The sequence below is a fragment of the Vanessa tameamea genome, chromosome 10 (genome assembly GCF_037043105.1).
Source record: "Vanessa tameamea isolate UH-Manoa-2023 chromosome 10, ilVanTame1 primary haplotype, whole genome shotgun sequence".
NCBI classification, from domain to species: Eukaryota; Metazoa; Arthropoda; class Insecta; order Lepidoptera; family Nymphalidae; genus Vanessa; species Vanessa tameamea.
This window is the reverse complement of record NC_087318.1, coordinates 3,820,240-3,836,760: the sequence shown is the minus strand read 5'-3', so window position 1 is coordinate 3,836,760 and position 16,521 is coordinate 3,820,240. Positions and strand designations below refer to the sequence as shown.

General features: G+C 30.8%; 2 protein-coding genes across 2 annotated transcripts; both read left to right on the top strand.

Moving 5' to 3' along the window:
- Positions 1-922: 922 nt before the first annotated feature.
- LOC113404344 (phenoloxidase-activating enzyme 1-like) lies at positions 923-7,469 on the top strand. Its single transcript, XM_026645214.2, has 7 exons — positions 923-1,128; positions 4,119-4,327; positions 4,815-4,995; positions 5,655-5,766; positions 6,205-6,392; positions 6,481-6,573; positions 7,010-7,469. Exons 1-7 carry the CDS (start codon positions 1,077-1,079, stop codon positions 7,321-7,323), a joined length of 1,149 nt encoding a protein of 382 aa, XP_026500999.2. The 5' UTR covers positions 923-1,076; the 3' UTR covers positions 7,324-7,469.
- A 2,714-nt stretch (positions 7,470-10,183) lies between these two features.
- Positions 10,184-12,316, top strand: LOC113404354 (uncharacterized). Its single transcript, XM_026645225.2, has 4 exons — positions 10,184-10,325; positions 10,727-10,903; positions 11,308-11,457; positions 12,079-12,316. The coding sequence occupies exons 1-4, from the start codon at positions 10,248-10,250 to the stop codon at positions 12,247-12,249; spliced, it is 576 nt and encodes a 191-aa protein (XP_026501010.2). The 5' UTR covers positions 10,184-10,247; the 3' UTR covers positions 12,250-12,316.
- Positions 12,317-16,521: the final 4,205 nt, after the last annotated feature.

The following is a 16,521-nucleotide window of genomic DNA, read 5'->3' as shown; positions in this document are numbered from 1 at the left end:
GAGAGGGTATATTTTAATTAAATCGCAAAATATGATTCGTTAAAACTGATTAAATTTGTAAATAAAAAAATATATATAAATTGCGACATATAACACATTTGGTCCAAGTTCATTCGCGTCTTCTTTAATGTCGAGGATCAAACGACACATTATTTAAAACATATAATTATAATAATGCAACGTTACCAGAATCCAAATAAATGTGACGTAAGTTTATTTTGATAAAACTAGGAAAACGTAAAAAAAAACAAATTTTAAAGTCATACTTTATTGCTAAGATCATCAAGTTAATTGATGCTTTGATGCTGACATTATATTCTAATTAACGTGATATTATATTCTTGATGCTTAAGGTAACCATATTGTTTGTTATTCTTAAACAATTTTGTGTATTCCTAATTCTTATTACACTATAACAGAAACTGGTAAATCCGAGGATGACGCACTGAGTCAGTAGGAGTACAGTCGTCAAGAAAAACATATATATTTTATAAAACAACAGAATTAATGTGAATGTCATTTTTAATAAAAACAAAGCGGTTATTCTAATTTTTTTTAAACGAAACTAAAGTTACATTATTGTACGAGTTGATGAATTCAAGGAAAATATTTTACTACTAAAAATATATTTATAGTAACACAAAATTAATTCTCTTTCGTTCTATTTCATATTTAACACAAGAAATTATTTTTTTCATTCAATAAAAATCATTTAACTTAAACATTTACTTGTCGTGTCGTAACAAAAATACTCGAAATACCCCATATACTAGTAATTGCGTTCTGTATCTTTTTAATAATAGGAAAATGAATTATGTATGTAATAAGAAAAAAAAATCTTAACATATTCTTATAACAATTTTAAACGCTAACTGTACTCAGATACGTTGATATTATAACATATATATATAAACAGAGGTTGACCTTTAAGATCCAGTATAGTAAAGCGGACGCACAAGTGATCTCGTCAAGTTTAAGTCATTTATAATTTAGCGTTCATGACACTGGTTCTAGTGATGATCAAACTTCTGTGATTTTAAAATTGTTTCAGAGAATTGTGTGAATAAATAATCAAAATGAAGTGTCTAGTTGTAACATTTGGTTTAGCGATGCTTTTTACAATTGCATGTAAGTTTTATTTAATAATTTATAAAATACCGTGTTTTTATTTAAGTGTCTTTAATACGTGTTTATAAAACGAGGATATGCGGATATTCGTTTAACATTGGTTACGTATTTTCAACTTGAAGTGTTCTTTATCTTATTGTGAGGTTAAAGATCAATCATTAGATTATGAGAGTCGTTTTATGTTATTATGGTTTTAATACTTATATGTATTAAGTTTCGTTTCTGTGTCCGTTAAAAATAGCAGGAACACTTTGCTTGTTGATTTTCCTTATACATCAATATAATATATTTTATCCTGTAAAAGTTTTATACCAGGTCATTGTTTGTTGTTTAGTAACTTTTTATTATTTGTAGTACCCGAATCTCAATATACAATATTATATCAACAAATACAATATTAAATATATTTTCCTTGTATTGACCAATTCAAGATTCGAGTATACAACAAGATATGCATAAATGTTTATTTCAAAAGTCCATCGTCATCCACACACACATAACCTATATAAACACACATTAATATTTCTGTAGAATGGACGTATAACGCAGACAAATGTAAAAGTCTAATCCGAAGTATCATTTTCCTTATCTTTAAATGATCTACTCAAATGAAGAACTTATGTTTTTTTTGTGCTATTTCGTGCATATCGTATTTGATATATATATATCTTTACATATAAAGTTTTTATATAGTTTCACATATTAGTGTGCTTGTATTAATTCACGTTATTTTAAAACCAGTTCAATACGAGCGTTTGAGCTGAAATTTTGAACACATTTTGTTAATGATGATAGTGCATAATGAATTTTTAATGTTTTAGTAAATTTCTTAAGTAGTAGCTTGTTTTTAAAAATGTTGTTTTAATTTGATAACATTTTTGTTATGGCAACACTCAGATTACTGTTCAAGCTTAAGAATCAGATTCTTATCACTCTTAGAATCACATTTCTATCGTTTTGTCATTAGGATTATATTTATTTTCACTGTTCAAAATATAATTCAATGAATATTTATGTTATACAAAGATGTATGTTTATTCATAATCAAAATAATCTTGACTCAAGCTAGGTTTTTTTCGAAGATTAACATCGCTTTATAATTTACTATGATATTTTTATAAAATACTATAATTACGCGTGACTTAATTAAAAATGACGGAACAACAATAATGTACCAAGTGATTAACTGCATAGACAATTAAATAGTACTATTTTTTATTAATACAATACGGTGTTTTGAATAGTGAATATATTTTCAATGATTAAATTTGTGTTGTTTGCTCATATATAAGATATTTGAGGAAAAACGTTCTTATAACATTCTAACAACTAACGTGACGCAACGAACGGCCTTATAAAAAGCGTTGATTAAAATAAAAAGTCGACTTACGATTACAGAGTATTTTGTATTCTGATTTCTTTGTTATTGATTTTATTGTAAAATTATTATTATTATACCCAGTTCAAGTTAGCTTGATCTTTTTGACAGACGGTTAGTGATGAGAAACAAAAAATATAACATATATAACAGTCCATGGAACGATGGAATGCGTAATTCAAATTAGAATTCAATTTTTTTTACTTATTTATCTAAAAAGAGTTATACTAGCTAAAGATATCCCAACCACTAGCTAAAGAGACCCCAACCAAAAGGACGCCCGTTCGTAACAATAACTTAACAATGATTTTTAATAAGGATTTTTGTAATCGATATTTGCAGCAGTTACTGCCTGTTATTCGTGTCCCTACCGTCCGACCGTAACATTGTACAAGCGTCTATTATTTTCAGTGTTTCTATTTAAATTTTACTTTGAAACAATAATATATAATAGAAAAAGTCTTAAAATTTTCGGATAACGCTTGATGCTTTAGGAACTTTTGTATTATATGTATTTTTTTAAATATATTTACAATTTTTAAAATCATTAAATTGAGAAAATAAAAGAACAATTTACATCTGTCAAAAAGATCAAGCTATCTTGTACAAGGTATATTCATTTCCTGCATATAATATATAATATTGTCATTTGTGACAATTATATTATATAATAATAAATACATTTCGTTTGATTTATTTTTTCAAATAATAAATGCTAAATAATAAGCCTAATTTTGAGTGGATAGGAACACGCAGATCTTAATCAAAGTGCACGGCCTCAAATCTGGGAAAGCATCACTGAAAATTTTCGTGCTAAATTTGTGTTTATAATTTATCTCATATTCGGCAGCGAAGAAAATCTGTGACAGATTAAAATCTTCCACATTTTAATGCACCAATCAGTATTGGAGCGACGCGCTGGTATAAGCTTCAAACCTTATTCTAAAGAGGAGAGAGCAGACCCTTGACCAGCAGTTGGAAATTTACAGACCTTAAAGTTATTGTTATAACTTGTCTGGTTTTAAGAATGACATAAATCATTCACAGATATAATCGTGTCAGTGCATTGTGATAACGATCGGTTACAATTTTATTGATTGTAAATGCAAATTTGATAATGAGGCTGCCAAGATGGTACGTCACGTGGAATGTTAGGATTATGTATTATGTACCTACCTCTGTATATATATTGATATATATGTATGGTTGCAGATCTCAAGAAACTGTGTTAACACTAGCATACCTCGGAAAGCACATTTAGTCTTTCTTGATAGTAAGTGGGCCCCACTGCCTATAGACTTAGACTTCAGCACATTTTTTTTAATTTCTTATTTCGCCAATTTGCCATCTACCTTGGAAACTGAGATGTTATTTCTCTTGTGCCAGATGTAATGTCCCTTGTGCATTGGCTCACTAACCATTCAAACCGGGTAACAACTATTCTAAGCTTGGCGGTAGAAAATATGATGGTGGGCTGCCCAGTCGACCTTGCACAAAGCAATTCAATTTCCTATATAGTTAGCTATTCTCGGTTGAGAATAACTGACTGAATTCTGTTAGGATCATAGGATATAATTATGGGCAATAGACACATCTATTTTTTAATTTTCAGTATCAGATGGTTGTGTAACGCCTCTCGGTGCAAGAAGCCAATGCGTATCGATCTACGATTGCCCGCAGCTGCTTACAGCGTTTGAGCAAAGACCGCTTAAAAGTGAAATGGTCAATTTCCTAAGACAATCGCAATGTGGTTTCGAAGGATACGTCCCGAGAGTTTGCTGCGGACCCACACCCTCTCAATCTCAAAGCGCACCAACTACTGTGAGTACGAAATTATAGGAGCCACCTTATTATATTTAATAGAAATAATTATAAACAGACAGCTGTCCTTCAGGACTTCGTACCTGTATAATAAAGATAAGTTTATGTCTCTTATGGGTGAACCTAAAAATAATGAATGGGAGATATGGATGTCGGCAACAAATCTACCTACCGGCTGCCAGAAAAGTTAAATATTTCTAAGAACCACCTAGTTCCCGGTCGTCTCTTCCTTCAAATCAGACAAGCCGCTTAGGAGTATTACGAATACGTGTTGTAATGCTTATTTAGATGACAAAACTCGCACTGCACGTGCGCTTTTTGTTTGTTGATGTTCCTATTTAACTTTGAAACTTTCAAGAGCCAACAACGATAGCAAATTTCAACTCAATTGGCTGAAACATAGATAGAGAGTCATTTAGCTCTAAATTTGAATATAAAGATGAATTCTCAGTATATTCTTTATAAATAAAATAATATTAAATTTTAGCGACGACCTCCTTCAAGACCTGTTCGCCCGTCAGGTGGTGAAGATCCAGTGGAAGAAGAAGATTCCTATCCGATGCCAAGAGACAAGTGTGGAATAGATACGAACGGTGATCGTTTATACGGAGGACAGATCACTGACCTGGACGAGTTTCCATGGATGGCGTTATTGGGATACCAACCTCGTAAGTGACTTTAAATACTTCTTATTTCTACGTTAAAATTATTCCTTGATATTATATACAAATATTAAACAACATAATAAAAATATTCCTTATATTTTAACGTTGATACACAAACGTGAAACATTTTTTTGTAGTTGTAATCTTTATTTATTCAGTAAGTTAGTAAGTACTACAGAGTTTCTTGCCGGTTCTTCTCGGTAGAACCTACATTCCCAACCGGTGGTAGCTTTACTTAAAATAGTTTGTTAAATGACGATTCAAAAGTGCTTTTAAAAGCCTATTTGAATAAAGTATATTTTGATTTTGATTTTATATTATCGGTTATTGATAAAGATATTACTGAATTTAGCGAAAAAGTACCGATTTTTAATGAATAATTTGACTTTATTATTTGGCCCATACTCAGAAGAGTAAAGAGCAAAAGTGTGATGATGCGGAAATCTTTCTAGGATAGGATAAAATTCCTAGACTCAACATCCGATAATTCTCAAATTATACTATGTAAGCTATGATGAGCATGCTCCTTCTTGAATGAAGAAGAACTCTGAGGATTGTTTTTCTGATACTTGGGATCATATAAAATAATTTGGACTTACTTTTATTTGAAGAGTGTTATTGTCAATTATAATAATATAACCATGTTTTCTTTTTTGTATTAGCCAAAAATGCCCCGTTAACATATCAATGTGGTGGAGTGTTGATCAACCATCGTTACATCCTCACGGCAGCACATTGTGTCGTTGGTGAAATCGAAAATGCTGTTGGAAGATTGTAAGTAGATTGTTAGAAGATAAATTATGCCTATTGCACCTCATGCAACTTTTTGTTTCAATATTGTAATTTTTAGTTTTAAGTTTGGGTGCAATAAAGTATAAATAAATAAATAAATAAATTATTACTTGACGAAGCAATAAAATCATTGCATTTATCATCAACAAAATAACTACAATTTCTTTTTTTATTTTATCTTTGAATATTTTTATTATGTTGGTAACATCTGCTATGAAACTAATTAAATTCCCATTTGGAAGCTTCTAGAGCTAGATAATATGTAATGCTTCTGAGGAGAGACTTTATTGTTACACTTAAGTTTGTGTTTAAATCAAAGTTTTGATTGTCATCCATGACGCGTAATATTATAATTAACATCTGAAAAAGTGAATTCAATGCTCTTTTTATAAATAAACATAATACCTATTTTTATTTTAGAACCACAGCCCGACTTGGTGAATACGACTTACAATCGGATATAGACTGTCTGTCTGATACCTGCGCCGACCCTGTGCAAGAGATATTAGTTCATTCAGCGTATCCAAACCCAGGATTTACAGATAAAAATAAAAACAGGAAAGACGACATAGCTCTTGTTCGACTCGCTAAAAGAGCAGCATTTACATGTAAGATTTAAAAATTAATATAATCTAATGTACATTTTAAGTAAATGTTAACCATAATCACTTAAATGTATTTTTCATATTTTTACAGTTTATGTCCAGCCGATTTGTTTAGTTGAAAATAATCTTCGTTTAGATGTCGGAAATGACGTATTTGTGGCCGGTTGGGGAAAAACCGAAAACGGTAGGTTTCGTTGTTATTGATTTTGCGCATAACAAGTACGATTCTTAGAAAACTTATTATCGAATAATGGCCGACGGTGAGGGTCATGTGCGTTTACATAGAAACAATTCGATCAGAAATCCACTTATAATTTAATAAGTATTCATTTATAACAAATGGATAATATATTTTATTTTAACAAATAACGTGACATCTATATTTATACATATATTTTTATAAAGTAATCGGCATTTATGCCAATTATTTAAAAACAACCACTTACTCTGATCTCAATTTTAAAATGTCCTAACTGAAAGGTTGTCTGGAAAAAACGCTAGTAAGAGGACGCCTGCATATCTTTTTCGTTCCTTAGTTTTGAAATGCCAGTTAAATAAATAATAAGATGTTAAAACGTCACAAGTACTAAAATTAATATGAATTATTATGTTTTTTACAGGAAAGAGTAGTCCAGTCAAACTAAAGTTGGGTTTGCCCATATTCAGCAAATCTGAGTGCGTTTCGAAGTATAGATCACTTGGTGCCGATTTGACTAATGGACAGTTATGTGCCGGGGGAGTCTTCGCCCAGGATGCTTGTAGAGGAGATTCAGGCGGTCCACTTATGAGGAAATCTGCTACAGGAGTTTGGGAAAGCGTTGCCGTTGTATCATTCGGATATGGATGCGGAAGGGAGGGCTGGCCAGGCGTATACACATCAGTCTCTAACTATGTTGATTGGATTAAAAATACAATGCGCTCAAGTAACATATAGTTATGTTTAAGACTAATATGTAATTAGTGTCAATTTATATGCCATACACGTGAGTGAGAAAGAGGAGACAGGTAATGCGATGATAATTAATTGATTACATATGAATAACAAAATCGATACGTTTTCTAATAAATGTTTTGTTTCAATTTACGTTTTTCATTTGTGTATTTATATTTAAAATATGGGTATAAAAAATAATCACCTTATATTTATTCGTCGCCCTGATATTCTTTTTTAATGATAAACCTAGTTAGATGAGTAAATTGGATACCTGAGAGTAAGTAGTCACTAGAGCCCATAGACAATGACGCTGTAAGAAATATTAACCATTCCTTACATCACCAATGCGTCAGTAATCTTGGGAACTAAGAAGTTATGTCCCTTGTCCCTGTGGTTAGACTAGCTCACTCACCCTTCAAACTGGAATGCTGAGAACTGCTGTTTGGCGGTAGTTTTATGAGTGGGTAGTATCAACCCAGGCGGGCTTGCAAAAAGTCCTACCACCAAGTAGTAGGTAATTTGGTTAAAAAAATACATAGAACGTTTGTTTTGAACATACCGTGCAAATAATTAATTATTAAAAATATTTCTGTTGTACATTATTTCTTTTGAATCGTCGTTTAACAAACTATTTTAAGTAAACGTACCAATTATTAACATTCTTGTTTTGATCATAAAGCAAAAATCATAAGATCGTGTAACTTTGGATTACTCTGGATCTAGAAATGTTAACGTCGCGGCAGCAAACTATGATATAGGTATCTATATATTGATTTATAAGGCGCTATAACTTGGGTTCTAAAGTCATTTATAGTCCCCACAGTACAGAGATATTCAATTAGTCGTAACGTATCATTTGCATAGGTGTCAGTCGCAATCAAATTAAGTGGAGCGCTGACAATTCTATGCGCATAATTAAATCATTTGCCCTTTAAAGTTATACGGGCATGGAAACCTTAAATTTTATTTACCATCAGTCCCTTTAGGTTTTATTAATCCTTGATAGAATGGAATTTCGGTGTTCCATTTTTGGTGGAGGTACCCACCTCATATCATTTAGTCATGAATTATGTATTTCTTCACAACATTTATATTAAAACGTACTAACAGCAACATGTTTAACAACTAACAAAATGTTGATACTTTTTAAGTTTATAAAGGTAGTAGTCACACGCCATTGTTGGGTATAAGCCTTCTCTCTTAAGAAGATTTGAGTTTATTCCACCACGCTGTCCGAGATTATTATCAATACACATACGTAAGATATACATACATATTTACATTCGTCTCATACAGGTTTCCGCACAATGTTTTCCTTCACCGCCGACGATAATATAATAACATTAATAAACGCATCAAAAATTTGGAGGTGCTTACTCCCGAGCTCCCGATGTTCGATTAGATTTAGGTACGTGTGCTATTACAAACACACTCCACAGCTATTATGTATAAGAACGATTAAATTATCATTTATTTCACATTGCTCATACATAAATATTAAATATGTAATCGAATTTATACAACGGTAATAATTTCGACAAAAATTTCAATGTAACAAAGTACGAGATGCCGGCATTAAATCAAAACTGCGAATACATTCATTCATTTCGTACAGATAACAAATACGAAAAGGGGAGGTTTTGGAGTTCCCAATCGGAATCTAAAAATTACGGCAGTTTAAAAGTAGGCGGCATTTACATAAAACTACTATATCGGAAGTGATATACTCTCTACGCGCGCCCCATTTGTTTACTTCATGAGAAGAATATCGCGCACTTACAGCGAAATATCTGTTCGACTAATTTGAAAAGTAATATTATGTTTTGTTTACTTTATCCCTAACAAAGGATGTGTCTATATATTTTTTATAAATGAATATGTTTTTTTTTGTATTTTCGTCCTCTATGCCTTTTAAATATTAATCCAATTGTGATTAACCTTTGTTAGGTGATCTAGGTAAGTCAGCGATATTAATGGCCAAATTATTATGTTGCATTTTAAACCAAAATTTAAATTGTAATCGATTTATGCTAAGTGTATTTGTGTGTCATATTATGGTATTCTTCTGGTATTAACAGTCCCGTTGGTACATCTTTAACAGTCCCGTTGGTACATCTTTAACAGTCCCGTTGGTCCATCTTTTATGTCTATAGATACTAAAGATTAGAAACGTTTCAGTCTTTTCATTTTTTTGTTGATAAATTCAACGGTAGCCCAGCGTGACGGTGCTCAGAAATCAGAAATACTCCTGGGCCTCGGAATGCAAGTTAAGCTGTTGGTTTGTAGATCTCTCTAAGGTCGTGTTGGATTGACGTTCCGTTGTACTACGATGGATTTGCGAGTGCACTTGTGATTGTATACATATTTGGGGACTATAACATGTCCACCGTAGTTGGCAAGACTTTGTTGAGAACGTGGGCCACCGTGGGCAAAAAAGGAGCACCATCATCATCGTCATACCATACCTGTGATTTATATCATTTGAACATATGTATCTCCTACATATCTCTCCGTTAATCCCCTGACTAACTAATCCATTATGTGGAAATACCACAACATTTATAAATATGATCATGATATGTTTGATAAATTACAAATACCCTGGATTTTTTTTCGCAAGCAGAACACATGTTTATCAGAAACTGTTACAAAGTATCAACTGAACTGTTTTTATATCTAACTATATCATGCGGTCTTGATATTAACATTGATAAATACTTTACATGACAAAATATCATGTTCGTTGCTTATTTACGTTTAATATGAGGATGGACACGCAAAGTTTTATTATCCGATATTAATAATGATTTTATCATTAAAGTTTATTATTTTTGTAATTATATTGATTTTTATCGTTCAACATATAAAATCTTCTACACAGTGTTCGGTTCTATTTGAATACGATAAGGTTTTAACAAGGGACGATGAATAATATACAGCTGATTATTGAATCGTTATTATTTATGTTATTTGTACAAAATAATATAGTTCAGTCAGATGATGTGAGTATTTACAAATATATACTTAATTTAGAAAGACCAGCAAGTTTCATTTCAGTTTCTTAATTTTATTTGGTAAGCGAGAGAATGCAATACTTTTAAATGAAAACATTAAATTAAAACAAATAACTGTCATTTGTTTTTTATAGCTAATTAAAATTATCAGCTATGTCTCCAGTACTGCATACAAGAGACCAATTAAAATATTAAATTTAAATCGAAACTTAATACAATACTTTGCTACATTAATAAGAATTATTGCTTTCACTTTGTATTATAATTTTAATCTTTGTGACTTATTTTTATTGTAAGGTTGTGTGGTCAAAATCGGTGAAGGTCCTCCTCACCGATTTTAGCCAAATTTTACTTAATCACTAATTTACTAAATTAATGTCTAATTATAGGTTTACTACGTTGCGAATTTCAATGACGAAGTAAAGGACTGTGATGGCTTCCAAAATGATTTTTTCAAATGTAATTCCTTAACAGTTGGAATTACAAATGGGGAGTCAGATGGAGAAGACAGTCTAGGTCTCTCTGGAAGGGTAGACCTTTTAGCCGATATAACTGATGAGTATTCGGTATGCGATAAGAATTATTGAAATTTAATAATACAATTTCTTCAGCGAAAACGTAAACATATTTTAACTTATACTACTTACAATTAGATGACACATCAAATATATCAAATAGGACTTGGCAGAAAAACAGGAAGGATTTTATTTTTTTACGTGAGATTTACAAAATTAAAAAAAATATATATAACTGAAAATTAAAAAATAATGTGGTATTCCATAACAGTGCACTCTACTGGTTAAATTACATCTAAGTTATACCTAGGTGACCAAAAGCACAAAATAATATTTTATTAAAATTGGTCGAGCTGAGACGGAAGAAGTATCACGTACTCGCACACGCTGGAATTTTATACGAGTATATAGAGATGAGAATTTGTGAATAAAGTAATCTTTTGTTTTATTTATAGATCGATTTAAAAGTATGGAAGGAAACGGATTTGGCCAAAGAATTTATGTATACAGTAGCAGGGAATCTTTGTGGAAGTTTAAAAAAAAAGGACACGCCTTGGTGGCCATTAATACAAGGTCTTAAGGCTACGGAATGTCCTATAAAAACGGTAACTATGATAAACCATAAAAAACGTAAATATTTGGTGGGTTACATAAAATACTTTCTTGTAAAGAAGGGTAACATGTGAATCATTCAATCATTGTGAATCATATTTTATTAAATTTTAGAATAAGATCTATTGCACAATAAATATCAATAAAAGGATTGGAGACAAAAGTTCCCTCAAATTTAATGAAATATTTGTAATAAAAAATAGTTGTTTCGTGATTAATAATAATTGATCTGGGTGTTTTGATTACTTCGTTTAATTTTAAATGAAAAATGTTAAAGTATTATTTTTAATTAAACTTGAATATTATTTAAATCTTAAATTATAAATTTAAAAAAGTCCCACCCGTAACTGGTACAATATAGACGACTTCTCAAGTATAATATAGACACACGCTACCTCTGCTGTAAGTTTCTGAGGAATTGAGTATCCCGCAGATTCTAGATGATGCTGCAGCATCAGGTCTGGGTCAGATGAAGAAAAACTTAATACTTATCGGTTTATCCGTTTAGAAGTTACGATGCCACACACACATTAAACTTACAACATCCCTCGTCTTGCATCTTTATAAATTAATTGATTTTTACATTTGTATTTAATATATAAATTACTTTTCAGGCCGAGTATCCTATCGAGAATATGGCTATGTCACTTGATTTTGCGAAGGACGTTCTACGTCATGAGTTCGTTGGTGACTATGAGATACAATTATCTATCTTAGACTTAACAGAAACCCAACTGTCTTGCCATATCATATCCGTGGGCATAACAGAGAAAACGAAAGGATAATATTTGTATGCCACGAGTTTTCATTATGTTAAGAGTGTGTTCTGTAATAAATGACAATTTGAATATATTTTTTTATTTTTAAATCAGTAATAAATGCAATTTTAATAATACCGTTACAAATTTAAATATAGAACTAATAATAGTATAAATGTATAGACGAGATGGCCCAGTGGTTAGAACGCGTGCATCTTAACCGATGATTTCGGGTTCAAACCCAGGCAGGCACCACTGAATTTTCATGTGCTTAATTTGTGTTTATAATTCATCTCGTGCTCGGCGGTGAAGGAAAACATCGTGAGGAAACCTGCATGTGTCTAATTTCAACGAAATTCTGCCACATGTGTATTCCACCAACCCGCATTGGAGCAGCGTGGTGGAATATGCTCCATACCTTCTCCTCAAAGGGAGAGGAGGCCTTAGCCCAGCAGTGGGAAATTTACAGGCTGTTTATGTATGTTATGTTATGTAATAGTATAAATGCCATAGTAACTGGTCTGTTAACTCTTCACGCTTAAACCGCTGAACCGATTTAGATGAAATTTTAGATGTTGATAGTTTGAGTATCGGGAAAGGACATAGGCTACTTATTTTTATTTCACCTATCGAGGAGATAAAATGGCAATGAATGTTTATATACTATTAAAATTTATGTATTTCGCTCAGGTAAAGTCACGAGTTCAGTTAGTAATTGACTTAATTTTTACAAGATTTTATTACATTAGGCGTGTTTTTTTTAATGGGTCACTTTATTATACGTAAAATAAAAATAAATAAATATACTAAACATGTCGAAGAGAACTTAGCATAAAATACATGTTTATTCCTTGAAGATTTGTTCCAGTACACCCAAATAGGAGGAATATTATATGTACTGATAATTTACACGTTTAACGTACAATATTAGAAGATCGAAATAACAATAATTCTACAATTAAAGTAAAATTTATACTCATTTGTATAATATATTATACGTACATACATAAATACTTTACCTAAATATATATATTACACAGAACATACAAATATTAATTTATAAACTAAGATGGGGAAATATATTGTTATATCAGCTTATTTCTTTCCAGAGAAAGAGATTTCTAGTTCGTACAGTGTGATCTTCCTTCCACGGTTGTAGTTCTTAAAGTGTACAGAATATAAATCAGTAGAGGGGGGTGGAGTACGTAAAATAAGTCGGAACGACAATGAGAATTGGGTGGTAAAGTAACTTTAGATTTTTAATTTATAAATTAATCTTTCCGTTAATTCAATAATATATTAAATTATCAGAAATACAATACATACATATACGACGTAGTTAGAATATAGACTCAACAAAGTTTTGTTTTAAATATTTTTTGTTGTTTCGTTTTTCGATCCTACTTTTCAGAGACAAAAAAAAAACAAATAATTGTAAACATTTCAATCTAACTTAATCATAGCCTTCATGTCTCATTATGTTGCTGCGTAGTGTCTGACAAATAAAACAGTAAAACAAAACCGGCTATAACTAGTTTACTCGTCTCGGAAACGAATAACACGTTGCAACGTACGGCGAACGAAAATATTTTTTATAGGTGATTACTGACAGTTTTACACTGCAATTGTGTTAAATAATATGTTGCTATCATTTAAATAGTAATTGGTACGATCTCGCAACGTATTTTCAAATATATAAAGAAGAGTTTTTGTTACAGAGAATTTATGCAACAGTTAATTCAAGTAAATTTTAATAATATATATATATATATATATATATTCTTGTCGGGTACTCTTGTTAAAGTCATGTGAGGTTAAGATATAAAAAAGTTTACTTTTTACACATTATACTATATACTATTTTAAATTATGAAAATATTTATTGATCCAAATAAACGGTACATAAGGCAAATTTTAATTCGGATACCGAAATAATTTGTTTTTCTATTTTATTTTCATTTTCTCACAGATATGTGTGACATTTGCTTCGAAAGAATAATTACATTTTACTTTAAGCTTAACATTCCTAAAACTAAATAGCAATTAAAACATACTTATTATATACATTAACTAACTAACTTATACATAACTAATACAGTGAATTATATAATTATATAGACTATATAACTATGTTTTATATTAAATAGTAAAGTACTATAACAACCTATTTAAATACTATAGTAATATTCCTTAGGTGTATCCTATAAAACTCAAAAGAATATACTTCAGAATTTATTATTTTAATAAAGTATCAAATTTATTTTAATAAAAAGATTAAACTTGAAATTTTCGCAATAAATATGACATTAACTTTCACAAAGTTTGAAAAAGCATACGTGAAAACTCTTAGTTTCTGAGGTCACAATCAGTTTTATGCAAATGAAGTGACGCCCGACGTTTTCAAATTACAATATTATTCAAATAACCGTTTATATTTCGAGGACGATTTATGTGAATTTGTATTGAAAAAATAATTAGTCACGTTTTAAGTTTAGATTGACTTCTCAAAATTCTCTTTTATTACGAAAAAAATTCTTTTTAACGTCAAATATAAACTTTTATTACAGTGTAAAATATATTAAAACTACATTATTTATCGTGTTCACTGAATAATAGAAGTTAACAAAAGAGTATTTATATGTCTGTCTTTGTTTTGAATGATTTACGTCAAAAATAAATATTATTTACCTGTGGTAGGGCTTTTATGCAGACAATTGGTGGTAAGATTTATTGTGGTGACAAATTGTAGTACATTCTTTTGTAGTGTTCTGATTTAAAGGGTGACTCAGTATAATTACAGACATGACAGTATAATATTTTAGATACCCTGATTGGTGTATTGACACTGCAAGTCGTTTGTACTTCTTGAAATGACAGCGTTTATGGGCAAATATAATTTTGCACTTCTGCGTTCCTAAAATAAATAAAAATAAAAGTATATTTTTTCAATAAATACTTTTTTTTATTTCATGAATATTATTCATAATAATAATTAGTTAATATAATACACGCGTATGTAACACTTTTGACGCTCATTTCAAACAAGATAAATTTCAATATGAAATATAGATATTATGTATGTATTTACGCGATTTCGGGCCAGGCGGACATTCTCAAAAGAGACCAGCTATGCTGTACACAAGTGTATGCGTAAACACAGGGCCACTCTCTAATCCCTCACTTTCATAATTCGATGGCCCGGCAAATTCGGTTTTACGTGCTGTCCGAGGCACACAGGGCTAGATTCGGGGTTTGAACCCAGGTCCTTGAGATCTGCGGCCTCATACTAGACACTAAGCCAACGAGACACAAATATGCTCTGCCTGTAGCACTTTTCACTGACATATATTATATAAATTCAAAGTATATTCTCAAAAGAACCGACAAGAAACTCAATAGTTATACATTTCATCAATCATCTTTATGTGTATAAATCTTCTTTACGTGTGTATGTAACCGAACTAATCCTAAAATTGTTTACATTGGACCAGGTGATCAGAAGTAAATAAAATTATTTTTTAACCCGGACAAAGTCGGGACTGACAAACAAAAAAATTACTAATTCCAAGCTTTTTTAATTTATGTTATAACCTTGTTCAAATAATATTCAAAATTCGAACATTTTAAATGTTTTTTAGTGTCAATAGATAAAATATATATTTATATTATGAAACAAATCATAAGGGAGAATTTATATCGTTGTTGAAATGTGAACAATTTGAAGTTAGTCATTGTGAGGACAAGGAAACAATGCCGCTGACGTCTGTCGAGTCGTCAACATAAAGGATATGCTTTAATTTACGAAGAAGGGTTATTTGAGCCGAGAAAATTATTTCGGCTTTGATGGCTTTTGTTCATTTTATGCGGAATATCTATTTGTAAGGTAAGTTGTCAAGTTTAAATAAATTATAAATATTTTTATATATTACTTTGGTCTCAATAAAATAATTATCGCGAAACGAAAAAAAGTTATGTTCATGAAAATTTACGCCATTAAATTATTTAATAAACGTGTCAATGCCCTTAATTTTTTGTAGTTTAGATGTTAATTTCTTCGTCCTGTTCGATGATACTCTAATATTCCATTTATTATTCGGTCTGTAGTATGTCACCCAAACACGAATTAGTGAACACTATTTTCCAAATTGAAAAACCATGTCGTGGACAGCTCTCGAAAAAGGCGAAAGGAAATCTAAGCGGACACTCGAAAAGGTTGGCCTTTGATAAATTGGGGAAGGTAACGCAGCTAAAGGTTGACAAGGGACTATTCGAATATATCGATGTCTAAAATTTTATCTA

Coding starts and splice junctions, on each gene's coding strand:
- LOC113404354 (XM_026645225.2), top strand. CDS start 10,248: ATGAATAATATACAGCTGATTATTGAATCGTTATTATTTATGTTATTT. Junction 10,904..11,307: donor ATATAACTGATGAGTATTCG/GTATGCGATAAG, acceptor TTTTATTTATAG/ATCGATTTAAAAGTATGGAA. Junction 11,458..12,078: donor CGGAATGTCCTATAAAAACG/GTAACTATGATA, acceptor ATTACTTTTCAG/GCCGAGTATCCTATCGAGAA.
- LOC113404344 (XM_026645214.2), top strand. CDS start 1,077: ATGAAGTGTCTAGTTGTAACATTTGGTTTAGCGATGCTTTTTACAATT. Junction 4,328..4,814: donor CTCAAAGCGCACCAACTACT/GTGAGTACGAAA, acceptor ATTAAATTTTAG/CGACGACCTCCTTCAAGACC. Junction 4,996..5,654: donor GTTATTGGGATACCAACCTC/GTAAGTGACTTT, acceptor TTTTTGTATTAG/CCAAAAATGCCCCGTTAACA.